Here is a 27171-nt window from a genome sequence, read left to right as displayed (position 1 = left end):
ATAGCTTTGTAGTATAATTTAAAGTCTGGTAGTGTTATGCCTCCAGCTTTATTTTTTTTGCTCAGTGTTGCTTTGGCTATGTGTGGTCTTTTGTTATTCCATATAAATGTCTGGATAGTTCTTTTCATTTCTGAGAAAAATGGCATTGGAATTTTGATGGGGATTGCATTGAATTTGTATATCACTTTGGGTAGTATGGACATTTTCATTATGTTGATTCTTCCAATCCAAGAGCATGGGATATCTTTCCATCTTCTTGTATCCTCTCTAATTTCTCTCAGCAGTGGTTTGTAGTTCTCATTATAGAGATTTTTCACATCCTTGGTTAACTCAATTCCTAAGTATTTTATTTTTTTGGTGGCTATTGTAAATGGGCAGGCTTTCTTGATTTCTCTTTCTGCATGTTCACTATTGGAGAATAGAAATGCTACTGATTTTTGTGTGTTGATTTTGTATTCTGCTACTGTGCTGAAATCATTTATCACCTCCAAGAGTTTTTTTGTAGAGGCTTTAGGCTGTTCGATATATAGGATCATGTCATCTGCATACAGGGACAGTTTTGACTTCATCTTTTCCAATCTGGATGCCCTTTATTTCCTTCTCTTCTCTGATTGCTCTGGCTAGTACTTCCAACACTATGTTGAATAGGAGTGGTGAGAGTGGGCATCCTTGTCTAGTTCCTGTTCTTAAAGGAAAAGCTTTCAGCTTTTCCCCATTCAGGATGATATTGGCAGTGGGTTTATCATATATGGCTTTAATTATGTTGAGATACTCTCCATCTATACCTAACTTATAGAGGGTCTCTGTCATGAATAAGTGTTGAATTTTATCAAATGCTTTTTCAGCACCTATAGAGATGATCATATGGTCCTAGGCACAGAAGTTTTTTGAAACAGAATGAAATAATATAAAAACTACTAAAAAATTTGGCATGAGTAGATCAGGGCATTATTAGCTTAACAAGAGCAAGGAGCAGTCAGCATTTGGTGTGCCTTGTATGCTACAGGATCCTAATTTGGGTTTTATCCTATAGGCCAGAACTTATTTTAACCATGTCAATGAATGGGCATCTATGAATCTCCTAAAACTGTAAGCAATTCTGTGTACATGAGCATGTATTCTGGAGAAAAAAATCACTTTACTTCTTTCATTAGAAACTCAAACTAGAACACGATGTCAAACAGGTTAAAAACTACTATAGAACACCATAAGGAACCACTGAAAGGTTCTAAGCAAGAGAAGAATATTAACAGATTTCTTCTTTAGAAAAGTTATCCCAGGGCCGGCCCGTGGCTCACTTGGGAGAGTGTGGTGCTGACCACACAAAGTCAAGGGTTAAGATCCCCTTACTGGTCATCTTTATTTAAAAACAAAAAAAAAAAAAAAAAGAAAAGTCATCCCAGAGGTCGTGTGGAAGATAGAATGGAGATTGGATGCAAGGAGGCAAGGAGACAAGTTAGGGGAATACTGGAAAAATCTAAAAAAGAGATGTATGAAGGCATTAACTAGCAAAGAAACACTGAAAAGGGGAGGAGGATTAATAGGAAAAAGGGTAAGAATTCAAAGATTTGTTAATTAACTCAATTAGAGAGTAATTCAGGAAGCTATAGGGAAAGCGATATTCCTATTTCTCAAATATAGAAAGAGCTGGTTTGGGGGAAAAAAATGAGTTTACTTTGGGATATAAAGAGGTCCCCAACTTGCAATGGTATGACTTATGATGTTTTTCACTCTATGAAGGTGCGAAAGCAATATGTATTCAGTAGAAATTGTACCCATACAACCACTCCATTTTTCATTTTCAGTCCCGTATTCAATAAATTACACGAGATATTCAACACTATTATAAAATTGGCTTTGTGTTAGATGATTTTGCCCAACTGTAGGCAATGTAAGTGTTCTGTGCAAGTTTAAGGTAGGCTAGGCTAAGCTATGATGTTCGGTAGGTTAGGATTATTAAATGCATTTTCAAATTATGACATTTTCAGCTTATGATAAGTTTACCGGGATGTAACCCCATCAGAAGTCGAGCAGCACCTATACTGAATTTTAAACTATGTATGGGTTGCCCGGGTGGAGATGTACAACAAGCAGCTGAGCATACAAGTCAAACTCAGAAAGAAGTCTGGACTGGAGACACAAAATGCTAAACACTCTGTACAGATGCAAGTCAATAACATTACCTAAGAAGAATGAACAGAGAGCAATGATTTCCAATGGGAAGGGAGAAGAGGGGAAATAATGTTTGAAAAAGCATACTCAACATACAGTTTCATATTTGGAAAAGGAAAACCACCTATTTTCAGATTACCAAGTACAGAAAGTAAAGCTCAGTAAATCTTCACTCTTCTCTGCCAGGGCGCGAGCACGCGCGCACGCTGGCGCACACACACACGCACGCACGCACGCACGCACACACACTCCCTTCATCAGGCAGAAAACACACACACACACACACACTCACACCCTCCCTCCCTCCGTCCGGCCACCACCATCACCACCAGAATGAGAGCTAAGGAAATGTTTATTTATTTCCTTTTGATAAAGGAGACATGGAGACATGGATTAAAAAATGTCAAGAAATACCTGTATAATCTTAAAAAGAAACAGTGTAAAATTCAGGGCAAAAAAACCATTTAAGAGTTGGCCAAAAGATGAAAAGCCAGCACAGGAGACCTCTTATTCTAGGCTGGAACAGTCAGAAAGGTAGAAAGAAAACCAGGGGAGTGTGGTCATAGAAATAAAGGAGGCACTTCAATAAATAGGTAGTGAACAGATGTGTGAAATATAACAACACGTGTCAAGAAGAACAAAAATGAGAAGCGTCAACTGGATTCGGGCATTAGGAAGTCATCCATGAGCTCTGGCAGTTTGGTTTGACTGGCAGGGGCAATGGTAGAAGGCAGGGATCTGAAGAGTGAATGGGAAGTAAAATAGAGAAAGTGAATTTTTGTCTATTCTTTCAAAGAAAAAGCTTGGTTTGAAGGGAAGAAATAAATGGAGGATGAAGAGAGACAAAGGCTTGGGAGAGTTCATTTGTTTTGTTTTGTCTTTGTACACAATGAAGGAGACTTAAGCATGTTTACACTCAGTGGAGCAGGAGCCAACAAGGAGAGCAAGGAATAAACTACGGAAGCAGAGTTCCAAAAGAGATGGGGGAGAACTGATGACATCAGCAACAATTTAAGCTTTAAAAAGGCTCAGTAGCTCTTTGGTAACGAATAAAAAAGGACTTACATTTTGAAAAATGCTTTAAATAAAAAACTTATGTTCTCTCATTTGTTTTATTCAAATTTCTTGTATTTATCAAGAATACCCATCACTAAAGACACTTAGTCATTCCCCAACCCAGATGCCACACACAAGGCATAGTTCACCAAGTTTCCAAACTTGATATTAGCACAATGCTCTTTGAATTTATTACAAAACCCAACTGCCTAATTAGAAAAGCAATCTTAATCATGGATTTCATCATTTTCCACCTTCCACACTCACCAACCTATTTGTAATAAAGTCTTTAGCTCTAGCATATATGGTAATGTAACAACCTGAATAGAAGTGACTCCATTTTGTTAAGCCTTTGAATTTAAAAACTTGTTCTCTCCTTTAACCCAAACTACACAGCTTACAGCTAATTGCCAAAACACAATGACTCTTGCTCTCACATTGTATACAAATAACTAGAGGGAAAATTATTAACCCAGATGGCCATTCTTTACTAGCTTACTAACCTGATCTTATTTGAGGATAACAGGAACTGAAACCACAGAGAATGAACTATGATATTGGTCAATTCCCACCTGGGAAGTCCCTTGACAATTATCTGAAACACTGAAGCACATCTGCACATCCCTGCTTGGTCACCATGAATCAACTTTCCACCCCAGACCTCCATAAAACTCTCTGGCAAACCTGGGAGAAACAGAGATTGTCTTTGACACATAGTCTACCATCTTCCCAGGCTGCTGGCTTCCTGATTAAAGGCTACCTTTCCTTATGCCAACACTTGTCCCTCAATTATTGGCTACTGAGCAGCAAGCAATCGTACCTCTGGAGTTTCAGTAACATTAATGCTTACACATCTATATATTCGGTGAATGGTTATATTGTGAATTTATTCATTTAAATTCAGTATGCAGTTTTTAGACTTTAAATGTATTATTTGGGGCTGGCTGGTTAGCTCAGTTGGTTAGAGTGTGGTGTTACAACACCAAGGTCAAGAGTTTGGGTCCCCATACCACTCAGCCACCAAGATTTTGGGGGGAAAAAAGTGTATTTGGCATTGTAGTTATAAACATACCAGACCTGCAGTATAAAATACCCATCCAACTTCTAATTTAGCTTCAATTTCCAGTTGTGTAGCAACGAAGTAGCTCATTTAGGCCTGTGATTAAGTGTGGGGCAGACAGATCCCATGAACACTATTATATAACTAGTGCATTTGTATTAAATTATAGGGCAAAGGCATTGAGAATATGCCAACTGTAAACTCCACAGGACTACTACAGGGTCATGTCTCTAAGGGTATTCTGGGAAGAGAAGATACCCACTTTCTTTGTAACATTCTGTCGTGCCTAATCAGCATACTACACTAGGGGCTCTTGCATTTCTAACAAACATCATAAATAGATTACATCTGCATGCAACATTTATTTCTAAAGCATTTTTCCATGTGGTGTCACAGAATGCTTGAATGAAAAGGTAATAGTCTCGATTTTACAAATGAAGAAACAAGAACAGACAATTTATTTGCCTAAAATCATATAGCCAGTTAACAGTGCAACCATTTAGTTATAATCTCTTCTCTGCCTCTTAGCCTTCAAATGCATTCAGTCAACACACATTTACTACATGCCAGGCAATGTACTGGGTAAGAGGAATGCACAGATGAAAACACTAACACCCATAATAGGGGAAGAAATGCAGAAAAACAGGGTTGTTTCCCTAATATCAGACACCCAGAGTACTGAAAGAAGAAAATTTGTCAATTTGGATAAAAGGTAAACATGATCTGGAACTACCACTCAAAGCTTTCCTGGAAGCAAGGGACAATGCTCAGGTCCATCTCACTACTGCCTCAACAACACAGAGTATACTTCACATCTAAAAAACAGGTATTTCAAGCTTCCTTTTAAATGATGAGAGGGAAACAGGTACTTTTACTCTTTAAATTTTATCTACTAGGTCCTTTTAGGATTCAAATTAGGGGGTAGAGGTGGGGAGAAAAAAGAATTCAAATTAGGTACAATTGTTCTTGATATCAAGAAGTGATTAAATATGTGTATGATCTTAAACACAAAAACTCCTATCTTTTGCACAACTCAAACTACTGAACATATTTATGTCACCCTGCTTTACAGTTTGTTCCTCTATTAAGTAGCAAGTAGTTATCAGCCAGACAGACAGCCTGAGGAAGCTTAAAGTAACTTAATCCTGTGTTTCTACATTTATTCGGTGGCATCTCCAAACCAGACACAAATAAAACATCCATGATCCTTCAGTAACAAATGTAATAGCCACAATTCTACAATACATGATTTGTTTTTTCAGAAAAACAAATTTCTTTTTTTTTTTTTTTTAAAAGATGACCGGTAAGGGGATCTTAACCCTTGACTTGGTGTTGTCAGCACCACACTCACCCAGTGAGCAACCGGCCATCCCTATATGGGATCCGAACCCGTGGCCTTGGTGTTATCAGCACCACACTCTCCCGAGTGAGCCACGGGCTGGCCCCAGAAAAACAAATTTCTATTATGAGTACTAGTGCAAATTCCAAGACACTAGCACTGATTATACTGCAGGAATTAGGCACATTTTATGAACTATAATCAAAAGGTATGCAGCAACTATTAAATCCTATTATAAATTTCTATCGAGCAAAATGACAGGCCAAGTCATCTCCCTTTGATCTCTCTGCTCCTTGGTTTCAGGTATAAATGATGATGAAGATAATGATGATAGATAGTCTCTACTCATACGGTTCTTGGGAGGATGGCATGAGATATCTATAAAGTCATCAGAGCGGTACAGTACTCTGCAATAGAATCAGTGCTCAATAATTGATAGCATGATTATTATCAGAATTATTAGGAATTCTTATGATAAGGCCTGTGTATTTTCTTTATATCACACATAATGCTATTAAATGTAAATCTTCAAAAAATAGAATAAAATAAAAAATAAATTTCTATCGAAAGCATATCTGCAGCAACATGAGTCTTTTCTATTTGTATCCAAACTTCTCTCATCATAATCAGTTGGATGCTTGTTAAAAATAGAAATTTCTAGCACCCACCTCAAACATACTAATTATGAAAGAATATCATACTTATATTGTATTTTTTAACCTCACAGAACCAATAATAGAAACACCTTACAATTTAACATATTTTAATTAAATTATTTCAGGAACCCTTTGTTTTTAGGCCATTCCTTTTCACTAAAATAAAGTTAAAACGTAATAAGATTGTTAAATACTCTAGTGACACAGAGTTGAACACATCTATAATCCCAGTTAATAAAGAAAAAATAAAAATTCACAGATAACTCAGTCACACATCAAAAATCGGGAATTTTAAACATTAACAGTTTCATGGCTATCAGATCTTTCATTTCAAGACTCACCGGTGGCTTTGATAGGAAACTTTTTTTTAAGTTCCACAAATTATCATGAAGTCCAACAACAGTATTTATAACTCATGCTTTATTAGCTCCTATTGAATTCTAAGCTTTCTCAAAAAGAAGTACAATAAAATAATCCTAATAAAAATAGAGAAATTGTGAAAATTCACCCCACCCACCTGAAGAATGCAACTGGGCAAGGTGCCATTCTTGAAACTCAGTAGACACTAGTATTCTAGTCTAGACTATCCCTTTACAATTAAAACATGCCTAATTGAAACACTCTAGTCCAATTTTGTGTTAAGAGCTGCCCAAAAATATTTTCTCTAAGCAGTTGCATTTGCAGACGTGCCAACTCACAGAGGAATGCCTCACTCTCACACCCCCTCCCCACAATACGACTTTCACAATAAGTTAACTAGGCTTCCCATGTACGTGTACATAGCTTGTGTAAAAGGGAGACATAAAATTTAGTTACTCTGTTCCACTTCTACGTATATGCCAGAGAGAAATGGAAGCATATCTACACAAAAACTTGCACATGAATGTTCAAAGCAGCATTATATATAACTCCCCATCAACTGATGAACAGATTTTTTAAAATGTGGTATGTCCATATACTGGAATATTATGTGGCCATAAAAAGGCATGCTACACATGTATGAACTCTGAAAACATCATGCTGAGTGAAAGCCATTCACAAAAGACCACATATTATATGATTCCATTTATATAAAATATCGAGAATATGCAAATCTATATATAGATACAGAAAGTAGTTAGTGGTTGCCTGGGGGCGGGGGATGAGAGGGAATAAAGAATGACTGCTAATAGGTATGTGTTTCTTTTTGGGGTGATGAAAACTGTGGTGATTGTTGCATCAACTCTGTGAATTACACTTAAATCGGTGAGTTGTATGGTATGTTAATTATTATCTCTAAAGATATTAAATAATCAGCTACTCTGAAAATAGCACCCTCCAACTCTGTAATATATATTAAACAAGAACTGGTACTGACCATTTATTTAAAATAAGATATGAATCAAATTCATATCTGAAAAATAATGATAAAAGCAGGATGGCAGAACTAGGTATTGTTTCAAAAGGTCTGTTTTGTATGTCTAAAATATTTCATAAGAAAAAAATATTTTAAAATGATTATTGTTGCAAATTATTTGTCCTGAAAACTTAATGTATATGATATTTAACAAGTATTTATTAAATTATATGCTAGTGAGCACATTTTTTTTTCTCCAAAACTGGTTGGACTCAACTTTACACATCCTCCAAATGACTTTAATTACTGGAGTACACTGCTCCACATAAGAAAATGAGCCATTTGAAAAAAATACTTAACCAACTGCATACTGGTACGTACTCTTCAGAGTAAAAGGTGGGGCTAGCAGCTTAGTTCAGTTGTTAGAGTGCGGTATTATAACACCAACGTCAAGGCTTCGGATCCCCATAGAGGCCAGCCGCCCCCCCCCAAAAAAAAGACAGCAAAAGAATTTTCGAAATCTTTAAATGCCTATTACTAAATGAAAAATATTTCATAATGGCTTAACTATTTTCAACTTGCAGATACAATTGTGTAGGGTACATTTATCCAACTGTGTATATGAAGTATGAGCAGTTCACTACCTACTACCCACACAAACACTTGCTTAATTTTCGGGGGGGGGGCCGGGGGGGTTAAAAAAAGAAAAGTGTCTGAAGGGTGTGGCAACTCACCCAAGGTCACACAACAAGTCAGAGCAAAGAGCAGCGTTCTGGTTTACACTAAGCCTCCAGGGAAAATCCGACCATTTCGCAAAAAGATTGTTTTGTTTTGCATCATAAACAAAAAAAGGGGTGAGGGGACTATCAGCTTAGCTCAAAACTTCAATCAGCTTAGCTCAAAAATAGAAACAGCGAGATAGCTATTTTGGATAAACACAGCAGGAGTGGTTAAGAGCTGAACACAGCTATCGGTCAAGAGCAAGTGAACAACTGGCCAGACCCGTGGGATTTTCAAGCCTAGGTTAAGCCTCAACTCAAGAAGTCTAGCTCTTCCTCACAGGCGGTGAGGAAGACAAGACACTCGGGATCTCTTTAGGACGCTGAGGACAAAATTAAAGGAAAAAACGACTAAGTGTGAACTGTACTGCCTCCAAGGGTAAGAAGCCAGGTTTTTCTGAAAAAAATAAAATAACAATTATGAGTGTCAAAACAGCAGTGAATTAAGGCTAAGAAACTTAAGTTTTCTAACGACTTGTGAGAAGTAACGACTAGAACTGACAAAGCTAACCTATAATCATCTTAAGTGAATCACATGAAAACCTTTTTCTCGACCAAAAAGAAGTCCACGTTCCCCAGTCCGGCCCTAAAAATGGACCCGGGTTTTCCATGTGAACCTATCCGCCGGGCAGGCTCGAGAAGAGGCCGAATGCCTCGTCTCGGGCGTCCACCAGGGGAGCCCTGCTGCGGTCCGCGCCGGGCACGCAGGCCCGGTCCGGCTGGACGGGCAGGGCCCGGCTCCGAGCGCGCCGGGCGAGCGGGCGCCGCCGCACACTCTTTCCCACGCACACTCACGCGTCTTCGGCCCGGCTGGGGCTCGGTGGCTCGATACGGTCCCCGGACAGTTTCTACCCAGGTGAAAACCGCCTCCTCACCCAGCTCTGTCTGCTCGCAACCCCACTCCCCTCACCTGGCCCCGGCCCCTGCCCCTGAAGAGACTGAAGAGGCGGCAGCGGCGGCAGTAGCTTCCAATAAGGTCCGTCCCCCAGCGGCGGCGGCTGCTCCGACCCGCTGCCCTAATCTACCGCCGCCGCCATGTTGGAGGGTGAGGTCACCCTGGCGTGCCTCCGTCACCGCCGGCGTCGGCTCGGGGCGGGTCGGGGCGCGAGGGGCGCCGGAAGGGGGCGGTGCCGGCACCCGGAGCGGAAGCACCGACCATCGAGGCCTGGAGGTCTCTTCGCGCAGAAGTGACCCTAAGGGCCGACCCCTCCTGGAGTTTCCCTCTCCCTCACCACTTCCGGTCGGTGGTCGCTCGGAGGGGAAGACGTGGGGTTCTGACGAGCCAATGCCTGTGGAGGGACAAAGGCCGGCGACTCCAGGAATGAGATATCGTTGCATCCACCGAAGACGAGGGAACTTCAAAAAGTTGGTGGGAATAGAATTAAAAGATTATCCGAATCTTCCCATGACCTTTTTGAAGTACCCTCCTATTTTAATTGTACGAACGTGCATTGGCTTGCAAGTGTGTGCAAGCGAGCGCGTTAAATAAGTGTCATGATAGTCACGAGAGCTGCTGGGTTGGCTGCCACTTGTCGGGGAAGATAGTCCTTAAAGGTTGAGAAAGATTTCTGGGGGTGGGGGCGGGGCTGGGTACAGAGGTCATTCTAGGCGGAGGGAACTGCCTGACCAGGGGCGCTGTGGCGATCAAGGAACTTTTGCAATGATAATCCATTTTTGTTCCCGGCACGTAGTACGGTGCCTGGAATAAATACGATTGGTGTTCATGGGTGTTTGTTTACTTGAGTCTAAACATCCTTTAGAAGAGTCACTGAAGGTATCTAGACGACAGGGTATTTATGCTTTAGGGAGGTCAAATAGTGCATGGTGTATGTACGGGAGGTGAATTGGGAGAAGAAGAGCGTTGAAGATAAGGAGTTAGAAGGCATTGTAAGGAGCCAGATCAGAAGCGATTAGAAAAAAAAAAAAAAAGCCTGATGGGGAGTGGCTGCTAGAGTGTACAGGGTTTCCTTCGAGGTGATGAAAATGCCCTAAAATTGATTGGAGTGCTGGTTGCATAACTGTGCATATACTGAAAATCACTTAATTGTACACTATATGAATTGTATGTGATCTATATCTTAATAAAGCTCTTAAAAAAGAAGTAATAGAAACCTGAACTGATATGGGGGTGGTGTCACAGGAGGCTTTAGCCTGAGTGACTGAAGAAATGGTGCTATCATTAGTAGAGAATCTTAGAGATTTGCAAAGGAAAGGCATAGTGAGCTAAGAAAACTAACAATTCCCTAATAGTGCCTAATAACCAGTCTATATTTTAATATCCCCAATTGTCTTTTATAGTTTTTTAGGGTTTTTTTGTTTTTGTTTGTTTTCAAAGCCAGGATCTAATCTAAGTTCATGCACTGCTTTGGTTGTTAACATCTTTTATGAGTCTCCTAGTCTTTAATTTTTTTTTTTTTTTTTTTTTTTGCAGCTGGCCAGTAGGGCCCCTTGACCTTGGTGTTGACCTAGTCTTTAGTTTTATGACATTGGCTTTTTGAGGTATATTCATACAATGGAAATTATTCAGCAATAAAACAAAAATGAACCATTGATATACATGATAATATAGATTAATCTCAGAAACATTGTGTGGAGTGAAAGAAGCCAAACACAAAAAATGTACATACTGTGTGATTCCATTTATATGAATTTCAAGAACAGGCAAAATTAATATGCTGATAGAAATCAGCACAGTGTTGCTTGCGGGGAGGGGGTATGGGATTGACTGGAAAGGGTCAGGAGGGAACTTTCTGGGGTGATGAAAATATTCTGTATCTTGATTGTCGATCACACAGGTATATATAGTTACCAAAACTCACCTAATTGTACTTTTTTTTTTTTTTTTAATTTTATTTTGTCGATATACATTGTGGCTAATTATTGCTCCCCATCACCAAAACCTCCCTCCCTTCTCCCTCCCCCCCTCCCCCCCAACAATGTCCTTTCTGTTTGCTTGTCGTATCAACTTCAAATAATTGTGGTTGTTATATCTTCTTCCCCCCCCCCCCCGGTTTGTGTGTGTGTGTGTGTGTGTGTGTGTGTGTGTGTGTGTGTGAATTTATATATTAATTTTTAGCTCCCACCAATAAGTGAGAACATGTGGTATTCACCTAATTGTACTTTTAAAGTCAGTGCAGTTCACTGCAGGCAAAATTTATCTCAATAAAAAACTTTTCCAAAAAAGTCACATGAAATTGTTAACCTAGAAAAACACATTAGAGAAAAATGTTTTTAAATATGTTGACTTTATTCAGTAGTAGAAAATGGAATTGTAATCTGGAATGCATATCATGGCGAGTCACAAATGAATTTGGTGAGGGAAAGGTAAGAGAAAGCTTTTATTAGCAAAGAGGGAGAGGTTCACATAAGCTGCTTGGAAACAGAGTTCATTAGGTTTGGAGGGTCAAAGTTAGACTTGTGAGTTCATTGGTTGAGATGCTGTTACTGGGCAGGATTCTTCTTGGAGCATCTTTTACTGTCTTTTTTTTTTTATTTCTTTTTTTGCGGCTGGCTGGTCAGAGGACCCCTACCATGCTCTTGGTGTTACAAAGCTGCACTCTAACCAACTGCGCTAGCTGGCCAGCCCTGCTTCAGTTGTAAAGAATGTCTATGGAATATTTTCATGGCCATGTTAAAAAAAAAAAAAAGAGAATGTCTAGTGATAAACCTTGTCACGGAAACATGTGCATACCTTCTGATGAGTTTTAGAAAAGTCCTCGGAAATAGTTCTTAGACAAGCAAGCATGAGTCCCCCTCCTTTGTGCCTTCCCTGGCGCTATTTTGTCTGGATCTGACAAAGTTACTTCATCAACTTTTATGAAATAATTCATTTTCTGTGTAGTTATGTTACCAATTTGATATATGGTTAGGTTCATATCTTTCAGATTGCTTTCAGTTTCAGGTTTCCTTTTTTCCTTTTTTATTTTGTGAATGCACACTATAAAAATATACATTTAGGCAAATGGAACAGAATAGAAAGTACAGAATAGTCAACTGATTTTCAACAGAGATGCTGTTGCAATTCTATGGAGAAAGAGATAGTCTTTTCAGCAAGTGGTGTAAAATAATATAGTCCTTTTAGAGAAATTATTTGACTTTAATCACAGCAGTTTGTGGGTTTTGTTTTTGTTTCTGACAGATTTTAATGGGTGGTAGAGAGTTCTAGCCTAGAGCATCATGTCATTGTAGAGTCTGAACTCTGGACTGTAGTCATTTTATTCATTCCCATTCATCAGTTGTTTATTGAATGCCTACTGCTTACCAGGCAGTGTGCTGGATGCTGACAAAAACTGATGAGTAGGTCAGACATGGTCCCTGTCATGAGGCTGACATCTTAGTTGGAAAACCCGAAAAAGAAATGAAAGCAGAAAAAAACAAAGTAATTTAAATGTTATGGCATGTCCCAAAATAAACAAGGGAATAGAATAGAGAGTAAAGTAAAAGGGTGGTCAGGAAAAGCTTTCCCGGAGGAGAGATATTTTAAGTTGAGACCTAAAGAGTGAAAAACAGGCTAAGGGATAAATGGAGAAAAAACTCAGGCAAAAAGCTTGGTGTCTTCTGGGAACTGAAAGGAAACCTAAAGGAAAACAGCGAAGCTCTGGATAGTGAGTGAAGGGCAGAGGGTGAGCAGAGCCAGTTCTGCCCTGGTCGCAAAGGCAACCGTGGATGGCACCAGCAAATGGAAGCAACCAGACAGTTCTAACTGGAGTGACTTGACAACATCCCAGGTTTTTTTTTAAAAAGATGACCGGTAAGGGGATCTTAACCCTTGATTTGGTGTTGTCAGCACCACGCTCTCCCAAGTGAGTGAACCGGCCATCCCTATATAGGGATCTGAACCCGGGGCCTTAGTATTATCAGCACCACACTCTCCCAAGTGAGCCACGGGCCGGCCCTACCATCCAGGTTTTAAATCACTCTTTCTGCTGTGTGGAAATTCATTTGGAAAGGGGCAAAAAATGCAGGCACCTAAAGTTACTATTTTCAGCTATAATTTGTTTTTTTCCTTTTCAAATTACTCCCCAACATTTAAAGTCTTTTGCTCATTGTCCTCAGAAGAGAAACTCAAAAGTTAGCTAGTCAGTCTCTAGTTAAACCAGCCTGGGAATAGGTGAGAGAATGAGCACATAGACCTTCTCTTTGTATATCTAGGAGTGGAGTTCTTTTGGAATTTACCTGAAAATCTTTTTCAACTAAAGTTTCTTCACAAGACCTAAGCTAGTATAGGGGAAAAGTAGATTTGGAAAACTACCAATTGGTTAATCTTTCCATGTGCTCCTAATAATTTTTTCACTCCAGAAATTGTCTCTGTCAAGCTTACCACATTCTCATCAGACAAGACTTGGCCTGCTCATTGGTGAATCAGCAAAACACTGTAGAAAATGTAGTTTTAAACAGCATTAACATGTGGTGGTGTGGGAGGGGGGCTGCACCAAAAGGGATATTAACTATGTCTGTAGTATGACTTATTTTTAAAATGAAGTCTTAAACTAAATGTTACAAAGGTCAAGGGTTAGGATCTGCATACCACCCAGCCACCAATAAATAAATAGGAAAAAAAAGTAAATGTGACAAATGTTAATTGCCAGTTTTTGGTAGTGGTACATGGTATGTGAATATTTGAATTATTCTTTGTACTTTTCTGTATTTTCTAATGTCTCAAAATAATAGTAAATAAATCATAAAGATCATTATACTTTTTTCCATAAAATAAAAGCCAGTTGATATGAACAGTGCTACATCTATTCTGGACATTAATTTCATAAACAATTTGACATGTGACATTACATTGCTGTTCTCACTCTCTGTCATTTGTAGAAATTTGTAAAAATAAATGAGAGGAAGGATTGTAATCTAAATGAGTTAATACCACCTCATCTTAGCCTACAGATTCTTGAGGGAGGCAAATCCTGGAATCTGTCTCCTGGGATTATGAAGAATGAAGCTATTAATGCAAAAATTAATAAAATTAAACAAACAGTCCTATCATCTGGATTAGCTCAGTTGATTAGAATACTGATCAAGTTAAGGTCAATTGTATGGATTTCTGTTGCCCTGTTAGTTTTACTGTTCCATAGCTAAATCCCTCCCTTATCCAACATTACCAGAATTCTCAAATATGTGTACCAATCTGTCATCCACTATAAGGAACATTGTACACTAGTACATCTGGAAAACAATTTAGCAGCACGTATTAAGAGCCTTAAAAAATGTGTATACTGTCCCCGTTAAAAGGACAAACTGGGGCCGGCCCGTGGCTCACTCGGGAGAGTGTGGTGCTGATAACACCAAGGCCCCGGGTTCGGATCCCATATAGGGATGGCCGGTTAGCTCACTGGGTGAGCGTGGTGCTGACAACACCAAGTCAAGGGTTAAGATTCCCCTTACTGGTCATCTTTAAAAAAAAAAAAAAAAAGGACAAACTGAGGTCTGGCTGGTCAGTTAGAGCACAGTGTTCTAACACCAAGGTCAAGGATTTGGATCCCTGTACCAGCCAGCCAACAAACAAACAAACAAAAAAGACAGTGTGCTCACTTTGGCAGCATATATACTAAAATTGGGACAATACATAGAAGATTAGCATGGCTCCTGTGCAAGGATGACATGCAAATTCATGAAGCATTCCATATTTTTTTTTTAAAAAAAGGACAAACTGACATCATGTGCTTTCTGATGTGATGCACTGAGGACACAATATCACACATGCAGTACTCCATGCATAAGCTGAATCTAATTATGAGGAAACTAACTAAACCAAAGTGAGGGACTTTCTACAACTGGCCTGTACTCTTCAAAAATGTCATTATCAGGAAAGGATAGTCAAAGACAACTCTGAGGAACTATTTCATATTAAAAGAGACTAAAAAGACACGATAACTAATGCAGTAAGTGGTCTTGGATTGAATCCTGGATCAGGAAAAAAAAAAGTTGCTAGAAAGAACATTAGTGGGACATATGACAAAATTTTAATATGGATTAGATAATAGTATTCTATCAACATTAAGTTTCCTGAATTTGATCAATGTACATACTTGTTCTTATTACACACACTGAAATAATCGTGAATTGTTGCTTTGCCTCACACGGGGTGACGGAGATGCAAAAAGGATTACTCAAAGCCCATCTCTTCTGAGCAGTGAGACACCCCGAAGGGGTTAATTTCCTGGAACCCTCAAGAGAGAGGCATTGCTCCTCAGGAAATTAGCCCTGAACTGGGGTTCTGTCTCTGTATTTATTCTCCAGGCCAGAAAGTTACAGAAAAGGAACACAGGTGGAGTCAGGGCTAAGTAGTTTACAATAGAAGCTGGTAACATCAGTGAAATAAAGTGACATTCCATAATACAATTTGCAAAAGGTTAAGTCAATCTACCAACATACGCTTGTTCTTAGCAAATACTGTGTTTTCCTACAGCAGTTTCCTCAGTATTTTTACATAACAATAAAGCAACTTTCTTAACATATCAGTCAGTAGGTTAACCTGCTCCAAGGACGTCTGTCCTTGAGCCAACAATTTTGCTGTGTTATAATTCTTTATCTAGATCAGAGACTTTATCCTGGGCAAAGTTTCCTGTCTTTTGCAAGGTTAACATTTCTATATGTAATTTTTAAAAGTTAGGTTAGGGCCAGCCCTGTGGCTCACTTGGGAGAGTGCAGCGCTGTTAGCGCCAAGGCCACGGGTTCAGATCCTATATAGGGATGGCCGATGCACTCATTGGCTGAGCGTGGTGCAGACCACACCATGCCAAGAGGTGCGATCCTCTTACCGGTCAAAAAATAAAAAATAAAATAAAAAGTTAAGTTAAACCTGAAACTACAGGACTTTGGAAACTAGGCCCTGTGAAATACATTTGCTTTATAAATGTTAGTATACTCCACAGTGAATAATACGAGTGTGTATGAAAAAAGTGATAAAGCAAATGAAGCAAAATGTTAAAAATTGGTGAATCTAGGTGGAGTTCATTGTACTATACTTAGAACTTACTATGTTTGAAATTTCTTCAAAATAAAAAGCTAATAAAAAAAGTATGTGCCATTTGACCCATTGTTCTACTACTAGGAGTCTACCCTAAAGACGAAGAAATTTTTAAGTTTTTTGCGTTTGTAGTTGGGGAAAGAAGGGATGGGGTTGGGGAAGGCTTGAAGTAAATCCAAACAAAAACAAAGCAAATGAGTCTGGGGGAATTTCTGCTCTAATTTTCCTCTAAGTGGGCCCTGGGAATGATGTTGAAAAATGCATAGGCTATTTCAGAAGACTTCCAAATAAATTATATAGATACTCCACCCCTGAAATGTGGGTTTCACATAGTAACTACATACTTTTATTTTATTTATTTATTTATTAAAAGATGACCGGTAAGGGGATCTTAACCCTTGGCTTGGTGTTGTCAGCACCATGCTCAGGTGGTGAGCGAACCGGCCATCCCTGTATGGGATCCAAACCCGAGGCCTTGGTGTTATCAGCACCGCACTCTCCCGAGTGAGCCACAGGCTGGGCGCGTAACTACATACTTTTAAAGAGTATAGTATGGAAAGGAGGGACAAGAGAATAACTTTATAATGGAGAAACCTGACAAACACCACTTCATCCAGACGATCGAGGTTAGAATCAACAGTCAAAACTCATTCTGATAGCATGTACCCTTGATGTACATGATGGAAGAGACAGTACCCCTATGATTTTCATCCCCCAAACTCTGTCTAATCAGGAGAAAAATTCCAATACAGGTGCATCCCACAATATACTTAACTGGTAATCCTTAAAACTCCTTAGAGGGCCGGCCCATGGCTCACTCGGGAGAGTTTGGTGCTAACACCAAGGCCACGGGTTTGGATCCCATATAGGGATGGCTGGTTCGCTCACTGGGTGAGCGTGGTGCTGACAACACCAAGTCAAGGGTTAAGATCCCCTTACCGGTCATCTTTAAAAAAACAAACAAACAAAAAACTCCTTAAAGCTATCAAGGTCATCAAAGACAAAAGTTAAGCCAAGAGGAGCCTAAGAAGGCAATGACACCTAAATGTTATGTGGTATCCTGGAACAGAAAAAGTCCATTAGCTTAAAACTAAGAAAATTGGAATAAATTGAACTTTAGTTAATACATCCTGACTGGTTAAGTAATTGTAACAAATGTATCATACTAATGGACGATGTTAATAATAGGGGCAACTGTGTGTAGGGGAAGAAAGCTATATTGGAACTCTCTTCTATCTGCCCATTTTTTCTGTAAGCCTAAAACTGTTCTAAAAATAAAATATATTAATACGAAAACTTTTTGAGGATTCCCCTGTAAAGCAAATATTATTAATGAGTTTGCTTCCTAAATGAGAGTAAAATTATAATAAATTCAAGTTTTTGGATAAATATTTAAACTTTAAAAAAATGAAAGGGCTGTAAGGGTGTAGAGATTCAAACAGCTCTACTAATTTCAGGTACAGGAACTCCTCTCCTCTCCCTCCTCCTCAGGGCCCGCTCGCAGTTCGGGAGAGCAGCTCAGTCGAAGTCACCAGCCAGCGAGCGAAGTTGGAGGACTCGGGACGAGGCCGCGCGCAGGCGCCCGGTCGGGGAAGGGCAGGATAGGGCGGGGAGGGGCGGGACTTCCCGGGCCCTGCTATCTTCCCATTGGCCGAGAAAGCTCACGGGGCTGGACTGCGAGGTCACCTGGCAGGAACCGGAAGTCGGGGTTCTGGAGTCAAGGAAGCTGGAGCTTGCCCCCCATTTCCTCTTCGCATTCCTTCCGCTGCCCCTTGCGAATCTGAGCTCGAACCCGTTGCCCAGCGGCCTCGCATCGCCTTCGCCATGGCTCTCAGCGATGCCGACGTGCAGAAGCAGGTGAGGGCCTGGCGTTGGGCCTCGCGAAGGCGCGCCGCCAGTCCGGGGGTGGCGTCCTGGTGGTCCGTTCGTGGGAGGGAGGCTTGCTGACGGGGTGCGCCCGATGCTCGTGTGGCAGCTGCGCGGTCCTGCGCGCCGCCCGCGAGCTGTGCGCCCAGGCTCTGTGCCTCCACGGGCCCTGCTTCCTCGGCTCCTCGCCGTGCTCCAGGGCAGAGGACTGAAAACCGCCCCTTCCCTGCATTTTTAACTGACGGGAGGGCTCACGGTGTGTAATAGGAAGGAAACAGTGCTGAAGGGAGAGAGCTGCTCCCAGTGTTGGTTGAGGTCAGGCGAACTGTTCGTCTTTATCTGGGGGAGTCTCCTGTATCATAGTGAATGGTAATGGTTGGTTTACCTCGAGTTTGTACGTTAATATTTCTCAAATGCAAGACCTGTTTTGTTACGTTTACGAGCCCCGGCGCCTAACGATGTTTGGCACAGAGTAGGCGAGTCAGAGTTTACGGAAAAATTTGTTATGGAAGTCATGAACCTACATCCAGCTTAAAAGTGTGTGATCAGTCCTGGGAAACTTGTTTGGTTTTTTAAAATGCCCCAGACCTTCAAGTTTGTAGGCATTACGGATATTATAATGCAAAAGCCTCTAGGGAATGTTATTAATGAGTTTGCTTGATACGCCTGTAACTAACATGAGAAAAATTGGTTTCCATTGTCCTGCCAATGGATACTCTCCAACCAGCGTCCTTGCAGTTAGTACTCATTGCCAGTAGGTTTTTCAGAGAAGGAAGTTTAAGGCTGCAATGTAGTCTCCGAATAGTTTAGAGAACTAAGCCTTACTTTTCAAAATACTAGGAAAATTCTGTGACTAAAGCACACGCACTGGCTTACGAATTTTCTTAGATGAGCAATAAAATATTTTTTTCCTTGGATGTTTCCATTTCCTTGAAAATGTCTTTTTATTCTTAACCTAATATGCACTGAGATAGTGGTCATTTCTTCATTTTATGGTTCTTCTGTTAACCACACGGGGAAATAAGGATGACAAAAATAGCATCTATGGAGAAGTTTAAAAAACCTTACAGTATTCTTACAACAGAACAAGGAGGTTTTTGGACATTTATCACTGCTTATGATTTTTTTTCCCTTTTGGGAGGTGGGGGGACCCACTAGCGGTTCCAGAATCAACCCTTGATCTAGGTGTTATCAGCACCACACTCTGGTGGTATGAGCTGTCGGGCCAGCCCCTCTTAGGGTTTTTAATAAGGGAAAAGTTGATGCAGTGGAAAAGTACGATCCCGTCCATGTGCTACACTCTCTTTTTCCTCTTCTCTCCTTTCCCCCCTTGTTATAATATATTGAAGAGTAATGCTTCCACAGGAAAGATGTAGTACAAAGGCAAAGCAATGTATTACTTTGGAATCTAGACCAAAAATAATTTTTTCTTTGTGTGAAATTGAGAGAATGAAGAAATTTTGTCTATTGTCTGTACCCCTTCACACTCCATCTAAGCTCCATGAAGGCATTGTGTTTTGTTCACTGTATTCTCAGCACAGAACAGGGCAAGCACCAGGCATGTAGTAGATGATTATTACATTCTAGATTCCCTGACTTCTTCCCCATTATATTAAAATATTTGTATTTGTTTTTTTTGTCTGGGGGGTATGATCACGTATTTCATCAGACCCAAAGAACCTGGCTCCAGAAAACCTGATTACTGGGTTAGCAGGAAGAAGAGAAGTTTTTTTCTGAAGGTCAGATTTTTATGCTTTGCGGGGGGGGGGGGGGGGGGGGAGTTAAATGTTCTTAAGGGGCTGACTGTTTCTCTTCTTAAAGAGGGAATGTGATCATGTTGGCTGTAGACTTCTCTGACCACGTTAAAATGAGTGCTTTTTTGCCCTAGGCTGTGCTGATCTAGTCAGATCTGGTAGCAGAGGGTCCAGTGTGAGTGAGGTCAAATAATAAAGGTTTGAATTAGGGTTCACCTTCAGAGGCCAAACATGTCTTGTAGCATTTATAAACACCAGTGTTGATTTACTGTATTTAAACTACTTTTAAAATTCCAGACAGAATAACTTCAGCAAGGGTTCAAACTGAACTTGTAGAGACACAGTTCCTCACCATGACTCCCCTCCCCCACTTTAAGCAAGGTCAGTGAATTTTCCATACATGTACCTCTGGACTAGGTACCCCAAATATCTCAAGGCTCAAGACTCTATAAGTATGAGGGATCTTCAGAAAGTTCATAGAAAGATTGTATTATCTTATAATTCCATTTTTTTTTTTTTTTTTTTTTTAAAGATGACCGGTAAGGGGATCTTAACCCTTGACTTGGTGTTGTCAGCACCACGCTCCCAAAGTGAGCCAACCGGCCGTCCCTATATAGGGATCCAAACCTGTGGCCTTGGTGTTATCAGCACCACACTCTCCCAAGTGAGCCATGGGCCGGCCCTTAAAATAGGTTCTGTTGTCATAATTTTTTGCCTCCTCAGGAGTAGGGTGGCTCCTAAGAATTTTGATAAAAGAATAGATTTGTCCCTTCTAAAACCATACTATATGTTTACTTTAAGACTTTGATGCCACGAGTTTGTATTCATAACTCACGTTTTTATAAAAGTGTGGAAAAAAACACATGACAAAACTTACTGTCATAACCATTTTTAAGTGTACAATTCAGTAGTATTAAGTATATTCACATTATTGTGAAACATCTTAATTTGTACACCTACATGCATCTTAGATTTATGATATCTTTGTGTTACATGGAGAAGCTACTGTGGGAGTTGTTTCCAGATTGTTAAACACTAAGAAGTACCTGGGAAACCTTGTATTCCTCAGAAGGCTTGAAACTCCCCACAGATTCTTATTCATTCACATATATTTATTAAGCACCTACTGTGGTGTTGGTGGTTGTCCCATGTTCTGGAGTTACAGTGGTATAAAAGACAGATAAGCTCCCCCTACTCAAGGAGCTTACTTTTTAGTGGAATAATCAGTAAACGAAATGAATTAATGACCTAGAGATTCTACATAATTTTTAGATTTTTTTTTTAATCACCCCTTTAAGGTAGAGCTCCTACAGAATGAAATACCATCCCACTGTTGTCACTGGCATCCAGGTCCCCTTGTTCTCTGCTCAGAAACAAAAGACTCATCAGTCCCAAATGTTGGTGCAAGGCAGGAAGTTTATCATCAGACATCTGAGGAGACAGACTACACCTGTCTCCTTGTTTTATGGTTTCAGGGGGATTTTAAGAAGGAGCTGAGGGAATGGAACGTGGGAAATGAAAAGCAGGAGGGAGGGGGATATGCAAGGGGCCAGGTGCAGTCTCATCAAGATTCCATCTGATTTCTGCTCCCGTTCTTGTTATGGTCCTGCTGGAGGGGTGGAATCAGCTTTTAATTAATGTCTTCCTTGGTTTCCGTTAGACAGTATGTACAAGTCTGCAGCTCCGGACTGGCTGAAAAGCAACTTTACATTCATGTAATAATGTCATTTTGCCCCATAACCAAGGTTCAGAATATCAAATAAACATGGGAAAAGAGGGAATTCAGAGAAATGCATACTAAGGAAAAAACTGTGTCCTTTTAAAACCTATGCCATTTTAGGTCCCAACATGGCTTCAGTCCTGCTCACTCCAGCAACTTCCCCACTGTCAGTAGTTCCTTCCATTTCTGTGGAACAGGACAGACAACTCATCTTACTGCTGTGAGCTGTGTCAGGGTATAGTAGGGGTTAATTTGCAATGGAACTATTTGACACGATGGAGCACATAGCTTTTGGTACTTGGAAGGATATTCCTTTATCTATTGTTTTAACAGTTTATTGATGGTGGTTGGTAGTACATGCAATACAGAGCTTAAGCCTAAGGGAGAAAACAGAAATGCTGATGATTGTAAGAATAACAATTTGGAATGCACATTGAAATAGATTTTTTTTTTTTAACCCCAAAGATAACCATCTACATAAACCACTGAGGGGGGTGTCAGTGGGCGACATACTCTTGTAAACACTTTGTACGGGTAAATATTTTATTTACTTGGGTCTCAACTTCTCCCAAGGTATTAATGTAAGTACAACAGGGGGTTGCTAAGGCATAAACTTTTCCGTGTTCAGCTAGCAGGAAATCTAAAGCCATGTAGTTATCTAATATTACTTGGTGGCTTATTCAGAGTTAGCAACCTATACATTAATTGGTACATCAATAATTTTAAGAATTTACATGAATCCTGTAAGAACTGGATGTTTCATCCAGGTCCTAAGCCCCCACTTGAAGGCTGTGAATATTTTTAGAGAATTGCTTGTGTAGACAAGACATCATTTTCCCCTTTTTGATCAAAATATTCCTCATGAAAACATTGATGGTCAATTTTCTGATTGAAAAGATCCCTCAGTGCTGGGAAGGCTCATTCCCAGGTAGTCATGTCCCATGTCAGGGGGAAAGATGAAACAGCAGGCTAAATTAAGGCAACATGAAGTAGGGTCAGGAACTTAGAGGAGACATGTCAATTGAATAAATTAAATGACCATTTTCTTGTAAAGTGGAAAATATAAATATTAGAGGGGTAAGAGTCTCATTATGGCCATGGGTGGTTGGTGAACATTTTGTGTGGACCATATATCATACATGAGACCTGTTCACCAAAATTAATCCAGTTTTAGCCTTTAGGGCTTCAGAAAAAGAGCAGCTTCCAATTCCATTAATTCTTTGGAAGAAAGGTATATTGGAAGAACTCATAGGATCCAGTCCAGTCTAGAGGTGGATAAGAAAAAGTCAAATACAATACACATAACTACAATTTTATAACAAGTGTATTATAACTTTGCTTTAGAAATATAATTTTTCTGCATTGATCACACATGAATCCCAGATTTAAAACCTCTAAGGCTAGGAAGCCAGATCAAGGTAAACATTGGACTTTATCTTCAGTCTTAAAGTTCTTGGGTTTGCCAGGCAGTGACAGTTTCATTTACTCACTGTAAGGCTGAGAACATTTGAAGTCAGGCATTTTGTGCACATTATCAAATACGATATTCCAGTTAGGGCCTTAGCAATATAAACAGTGTTATAAATTGTATCCTGTTGTAAAGAAAGCAAATACTTATTGAACTTATGCAAATAACCATGTTGTCATAAAAATCAGAAGGATACAAACAGTTTTCAAATTTTGGAGCAGTCAAGTAGGGAGAAAGCAAATGCTTCCATCTTTGTTCATTAAGTATATTTTACCAAATTGCTGTAAGTTATGCATAGCATAAGAGAGAAGTTTTCTTTAAATCTGGAAAACAAAACATTTAAGTAAAGAACCAACAATGTTTTAAGCAAGTCATAAAAACATTATCAGTTATTTAACCTTTTGTAATCAGTTTTTTGCTTGATCTTGATTAGTAGGTTTATAAACCCATCAGATTTCTTATTAGAGTCCTGAAAAACTTTTATTTTGTTCACTTATCTGAAAGTTATTATTGAAAACCTATGTTTAAGAGTACTTGTTACAGTCTTTTCCATGCATCTGATTGCAGATGTCTTTAGAGAAAAGTCAAAGCTGTGGGTGACAGAGACCCAGAATAGCCATGGCTAAAATCTGGTAAAAACTTATGATAATCAGCAATTGACCAGGAAGATTGAGTACTTCTATTACATGTAGCACCTTAAGATTACAACCAGAATCTGACTGATAGGGTCACATAGGACCATCAGACTTTTATAAATTTTAAATAATCTTTAGAATATTCATATCAACAATTTACTTATATAAATATTCCTTTAAAGAAGATATAAAAACCAAAATATGACTAACATAGATTTTAAGAATTTTATATAATTTTATAACATTTATATCAACAACGTATCTATAAATGTAACTGAAAGAGGATCTAATGTTTATTATTTGACAATCATTTTCATAGTTTACCAAATAAGCCCAATCATTTTTCCCCAGTCATTTAATGAACTTAATATATCAAAACAGAATCACAGATCACTGTGAAATCATAGTCATTTATCGAACCAAAGTGATAATTAGAGATTTTAAAAGCAACTCAGAAGGTTACATTGTTGTAAAAACCTTAACCCTTTTAAAGCTCAGTTAAAAAAGAAAAAAAGACTAATAAAGACATCATTTTAGTATCATGATAGCAGAACTATTTAAACCTTCTTAAGGGTATGAAGAGTGGGGACTGCAGGCAGTTGTAAGCTGTAAATCATGCACAGTACAATACCTCAAAAGTTGAACTTCAGTGATATGAGTCCAATAAGAAGCTTCAAGAAGAAGATTTTACCCCAGGAAATAAAATTTTTATTTTAAATGAAGAAAGCATTTTCAATCTGTAAACAGGGAGATTAAATGAGTTTCAGAAAAATGTGACAAAAATAGAAACTGTAGTTTAGAAGATTGGCTGTTAAAGAAACAGATTTTAGGATTAAAATCAAAGGCCCTTGCAATTTTGCTAAGAGTAGATCAGTACTTCAAGAAAACCTTGTTGTTCTAACATGGGGGAATTCAGTTCTGTATCAGTGTTTTTTAACACCAAAGCTCAATCTTTGGAAAGACTTAGAAATAATTTCCTTTTAATTAAAGCGAACATAAACACACTCAAAATTCTTTCTATAAATTTACCCTTTACAAACTATTACTATGACTTATTTGTTATTACGACTTATTACAGACATTTTCATGGCGTTTTAGAGTTTGTTTTGTCTTATATTTCCTCTTTCCTAAATGACAAGTCATGTTAAGGATAAAAATTTACTACATAAGATTCCTTTTTACATAAAATTATTCTCTTTCTTTTCTTTTTAACTTTTCTAACCAAAACTACATCTTTATAACTTGCTTCCAATTTCTTTCTTTTCCTACTTATTGATCTCCTTTTATCTAGTTTTTATTTCCTTCCTGAATTTATTCTTTGAAATAACTTTTAATAAGCTCTGCCTTTTAGCTCTTAACCTTAATTTTAGTAAAAAACCTAGGAAGCAAGTAATTTCTATTACATGTTAAAACATTTCATGAATTCATATTTTATAATGTTTAAAGACATAGGTTTCAGTGTGGAACAGAATATATTTATTAACAAACCCAAATATCTTTTGTTTCTTTAAAATAAGAAATCAAAGCATATAAGCTTAAACTTATATTTAGAAATTAATGTCCTAATATTACATATCACAGATATTCAAGGAATATCCATCATTTAATTTACCGAGTTTATTTATTTTTTAAAAATTACACCTAGATTACTTATAAAAACTGAGATGTTAGACAAAGCCAGTCAGCCTTTTAAGTTAGTTCTATATTAACCATTTTATAACCTGTGAATATCAAGCACTTTTTGAAGAACATTAAAGTTAAACTTGGGTATTTTGTCAATAACTTAGATTATACAGTTGCTTTCATTAAAACAGTGTTAAATTAGTTTCATTTATTAAAGAATTATACAGTCAAAAGATCATCCTGTTGTAGGCTGGGTTTATAACTTTAACCTTAAAATTTCTTAGTAGAAAGAAATACAATTCTGTTTGACCAGTAAACTGAGGCAAAAATGCATGTTGACAATTCTGAAGACATTTAATTTTAATTTTATTATTCAATTTAAATCCACCTTATTTATTATAAAGCTTTTAGGTCATGTGAACTAAAAAGTAAAGAGGCATTTCTGGCTGATTATGCTAGAGTTTGTTAGGTAGACAGAACATATAACCTGATGTATGTACACATGTGTAAACACACTTATGCACATATACATACAAATAAATAAAGATCTTACAGCTTTTATTTTAGTTATGAAGTAGTAATATAAACTTATCAGTTAATAAAAGAAAGTGAATTTAAGTAATTCTGACATAATGGTGCCCAATCACATTGCTAAATTTTATTTACTCCAACAGGTTTTTTTTTTTTTTTTTTTTTTTATGACCCACACAAATACATTTATTATGACCTAAGATCTATAATGTCACTGTAATATACTGCATATACATACTGAGTACACATACATATGTAATTATATAAATGGGACAGATCATAATTTAAGAACATTTCCAAAAAAAGCCTTCAAATATTTTTATGTATTTATATAAAATGATACAAACAGAAGTTGGTAACATTCAGTCTCTTTACATAACACATATTTTAAATCTTACAACATATGTATAGAATAATAGATTATAACTTGTTTGAAAAAATGTATAAGAAGGGCTACACAATACCGGTCATTACTTTGTAGTCATATTTTGTATAAATAAGTATACATATATATTAATCATCATAGCATATGTACCGTTTCCAGTTTTCAAAGTGTTTTCACATACTTTATTACATATTGTCCCTTAAAATCCTGTGAAGTGGATGTTATCATTCCCATTTATAGAGAAGTAAACTGAAGCTGGAAAGTGGTGGAACTGGGATTCAAATCCATGTCTTCTAGCTCCAAATCCTAGGCTTTGGATTCAGACTGATTGTTCAAATCCTAGCTTGCTCACTTAATAGCTGTGTAACTTTGTGCAGGTTCCTTAACCTCTCTGTGTCTCAGTTTCTTCATCTTGTATGGACGTTTGTAAGGTGCATGAAAATCCACACCACAGAATCTGAAGATACATCTTGGACAGGTACCAGTATTGAGCAACAACCGAGCCACATGCTTATTTTCCTCAGTCAGTGGAAACATTGTAATTATAACTTCTCCCAAGATGCAGGAGCGCGAGATTTAACCCTTCCGGCCCTCGGAGGGAACGGGGAAGACTAAAGACAAAGCACCTATTGCGTCTAGCAATTCTGTTCCCCGAGGAAACGAGAGCTTTATAACGAAAGTACCAGTTCCCTCTTAAGAGGACTCAGTGACCTCCCCACCTACTTGTTTGTAGGGAAATCTGTAAAACTGCCTGGCTTGCTGCCTCACACCCCACCTCCTCCGCGAGTGTAGGAGTGTGTAGAGCATTACGGCGGGCTT

At 38.6% G+C, this 27171-nt stretch overlaps 2 protein-coding genes and 1 non-coding gene across 8 annotated transcripts in view; 2 read left to right on the top strand and 1 right to left on the bottom strand.

Annotated features, from left to right (window-relative positions):
* BCL2L13 (BCL2 like 13) overlaps window positions 1-9448 on the bottom strand; it is an 85628-nt gene extending 76180 nt beyond the window's left edge. For 5 of the 6 annotated variants that reach the window (XM_063089246.1, XM_063089313.1, XM_063089323.1 and 2 more), the window contains exon 1: window positions 9309-9448. The gene's annotated coding sequence lies outside the window, so the exon portion shown is untranslated. The remainder of the gene's footprint in view (window positions 1-9308) is intronic. The other variant, XM_063089285.1, reaches the window with a different exon arrangement.
* Window positions 9449-14924: 5476 nt separating this feature from the next.
* On the top strand, window positions 14925-15031 carry LOC134365146 (U6 spliceosomal RNA). The gene has a single exon (XR_010021940.1). It is a non-coding gene; the product is annotated as a U6 spliceosomal RNA (small nuclear RNA).
* A 3016-nt stretch (window positions 15032-18047) lies between these two features.
* Window positions 18048-27171, top strand: part of ATP6V1E1 (ATPase H+ transporting V1 subunit E1) — a 46177-nt gene continuing 37053 nt past the window's right edge. Inside the window, exon 1 of the mRNA XM_063106312.1 lies at window positions 18048-18227. Coding sequence (XP_062962382.1) covers window positions 18195-18227 — 33 coding nt within the window. The 5' untranslated portion in view covers window positions 18048-18194. The remainder of the gene's footprint in view (window positions 18228-27171) is intronic.

Source organism: Cynocephalus volans, chromosome 1, assembly GCF_027409185.1.
Source record: "Cynocephalus volans isolate mCynVol1 chromosome 1, mCynVol1.pri, whole genome shotgun sequence".
Lineage (NCBI taxonomy): Eukaryota > Metazoa > Chordata > Mammalia > Dermoptera > Cynocephalidae > Cynocephalus > Cynocephalus volans.
Note: the sequence above shows the minus strand (reverse complement) of the source record. Positions and strands in the feature narration are given on the sequence as shown.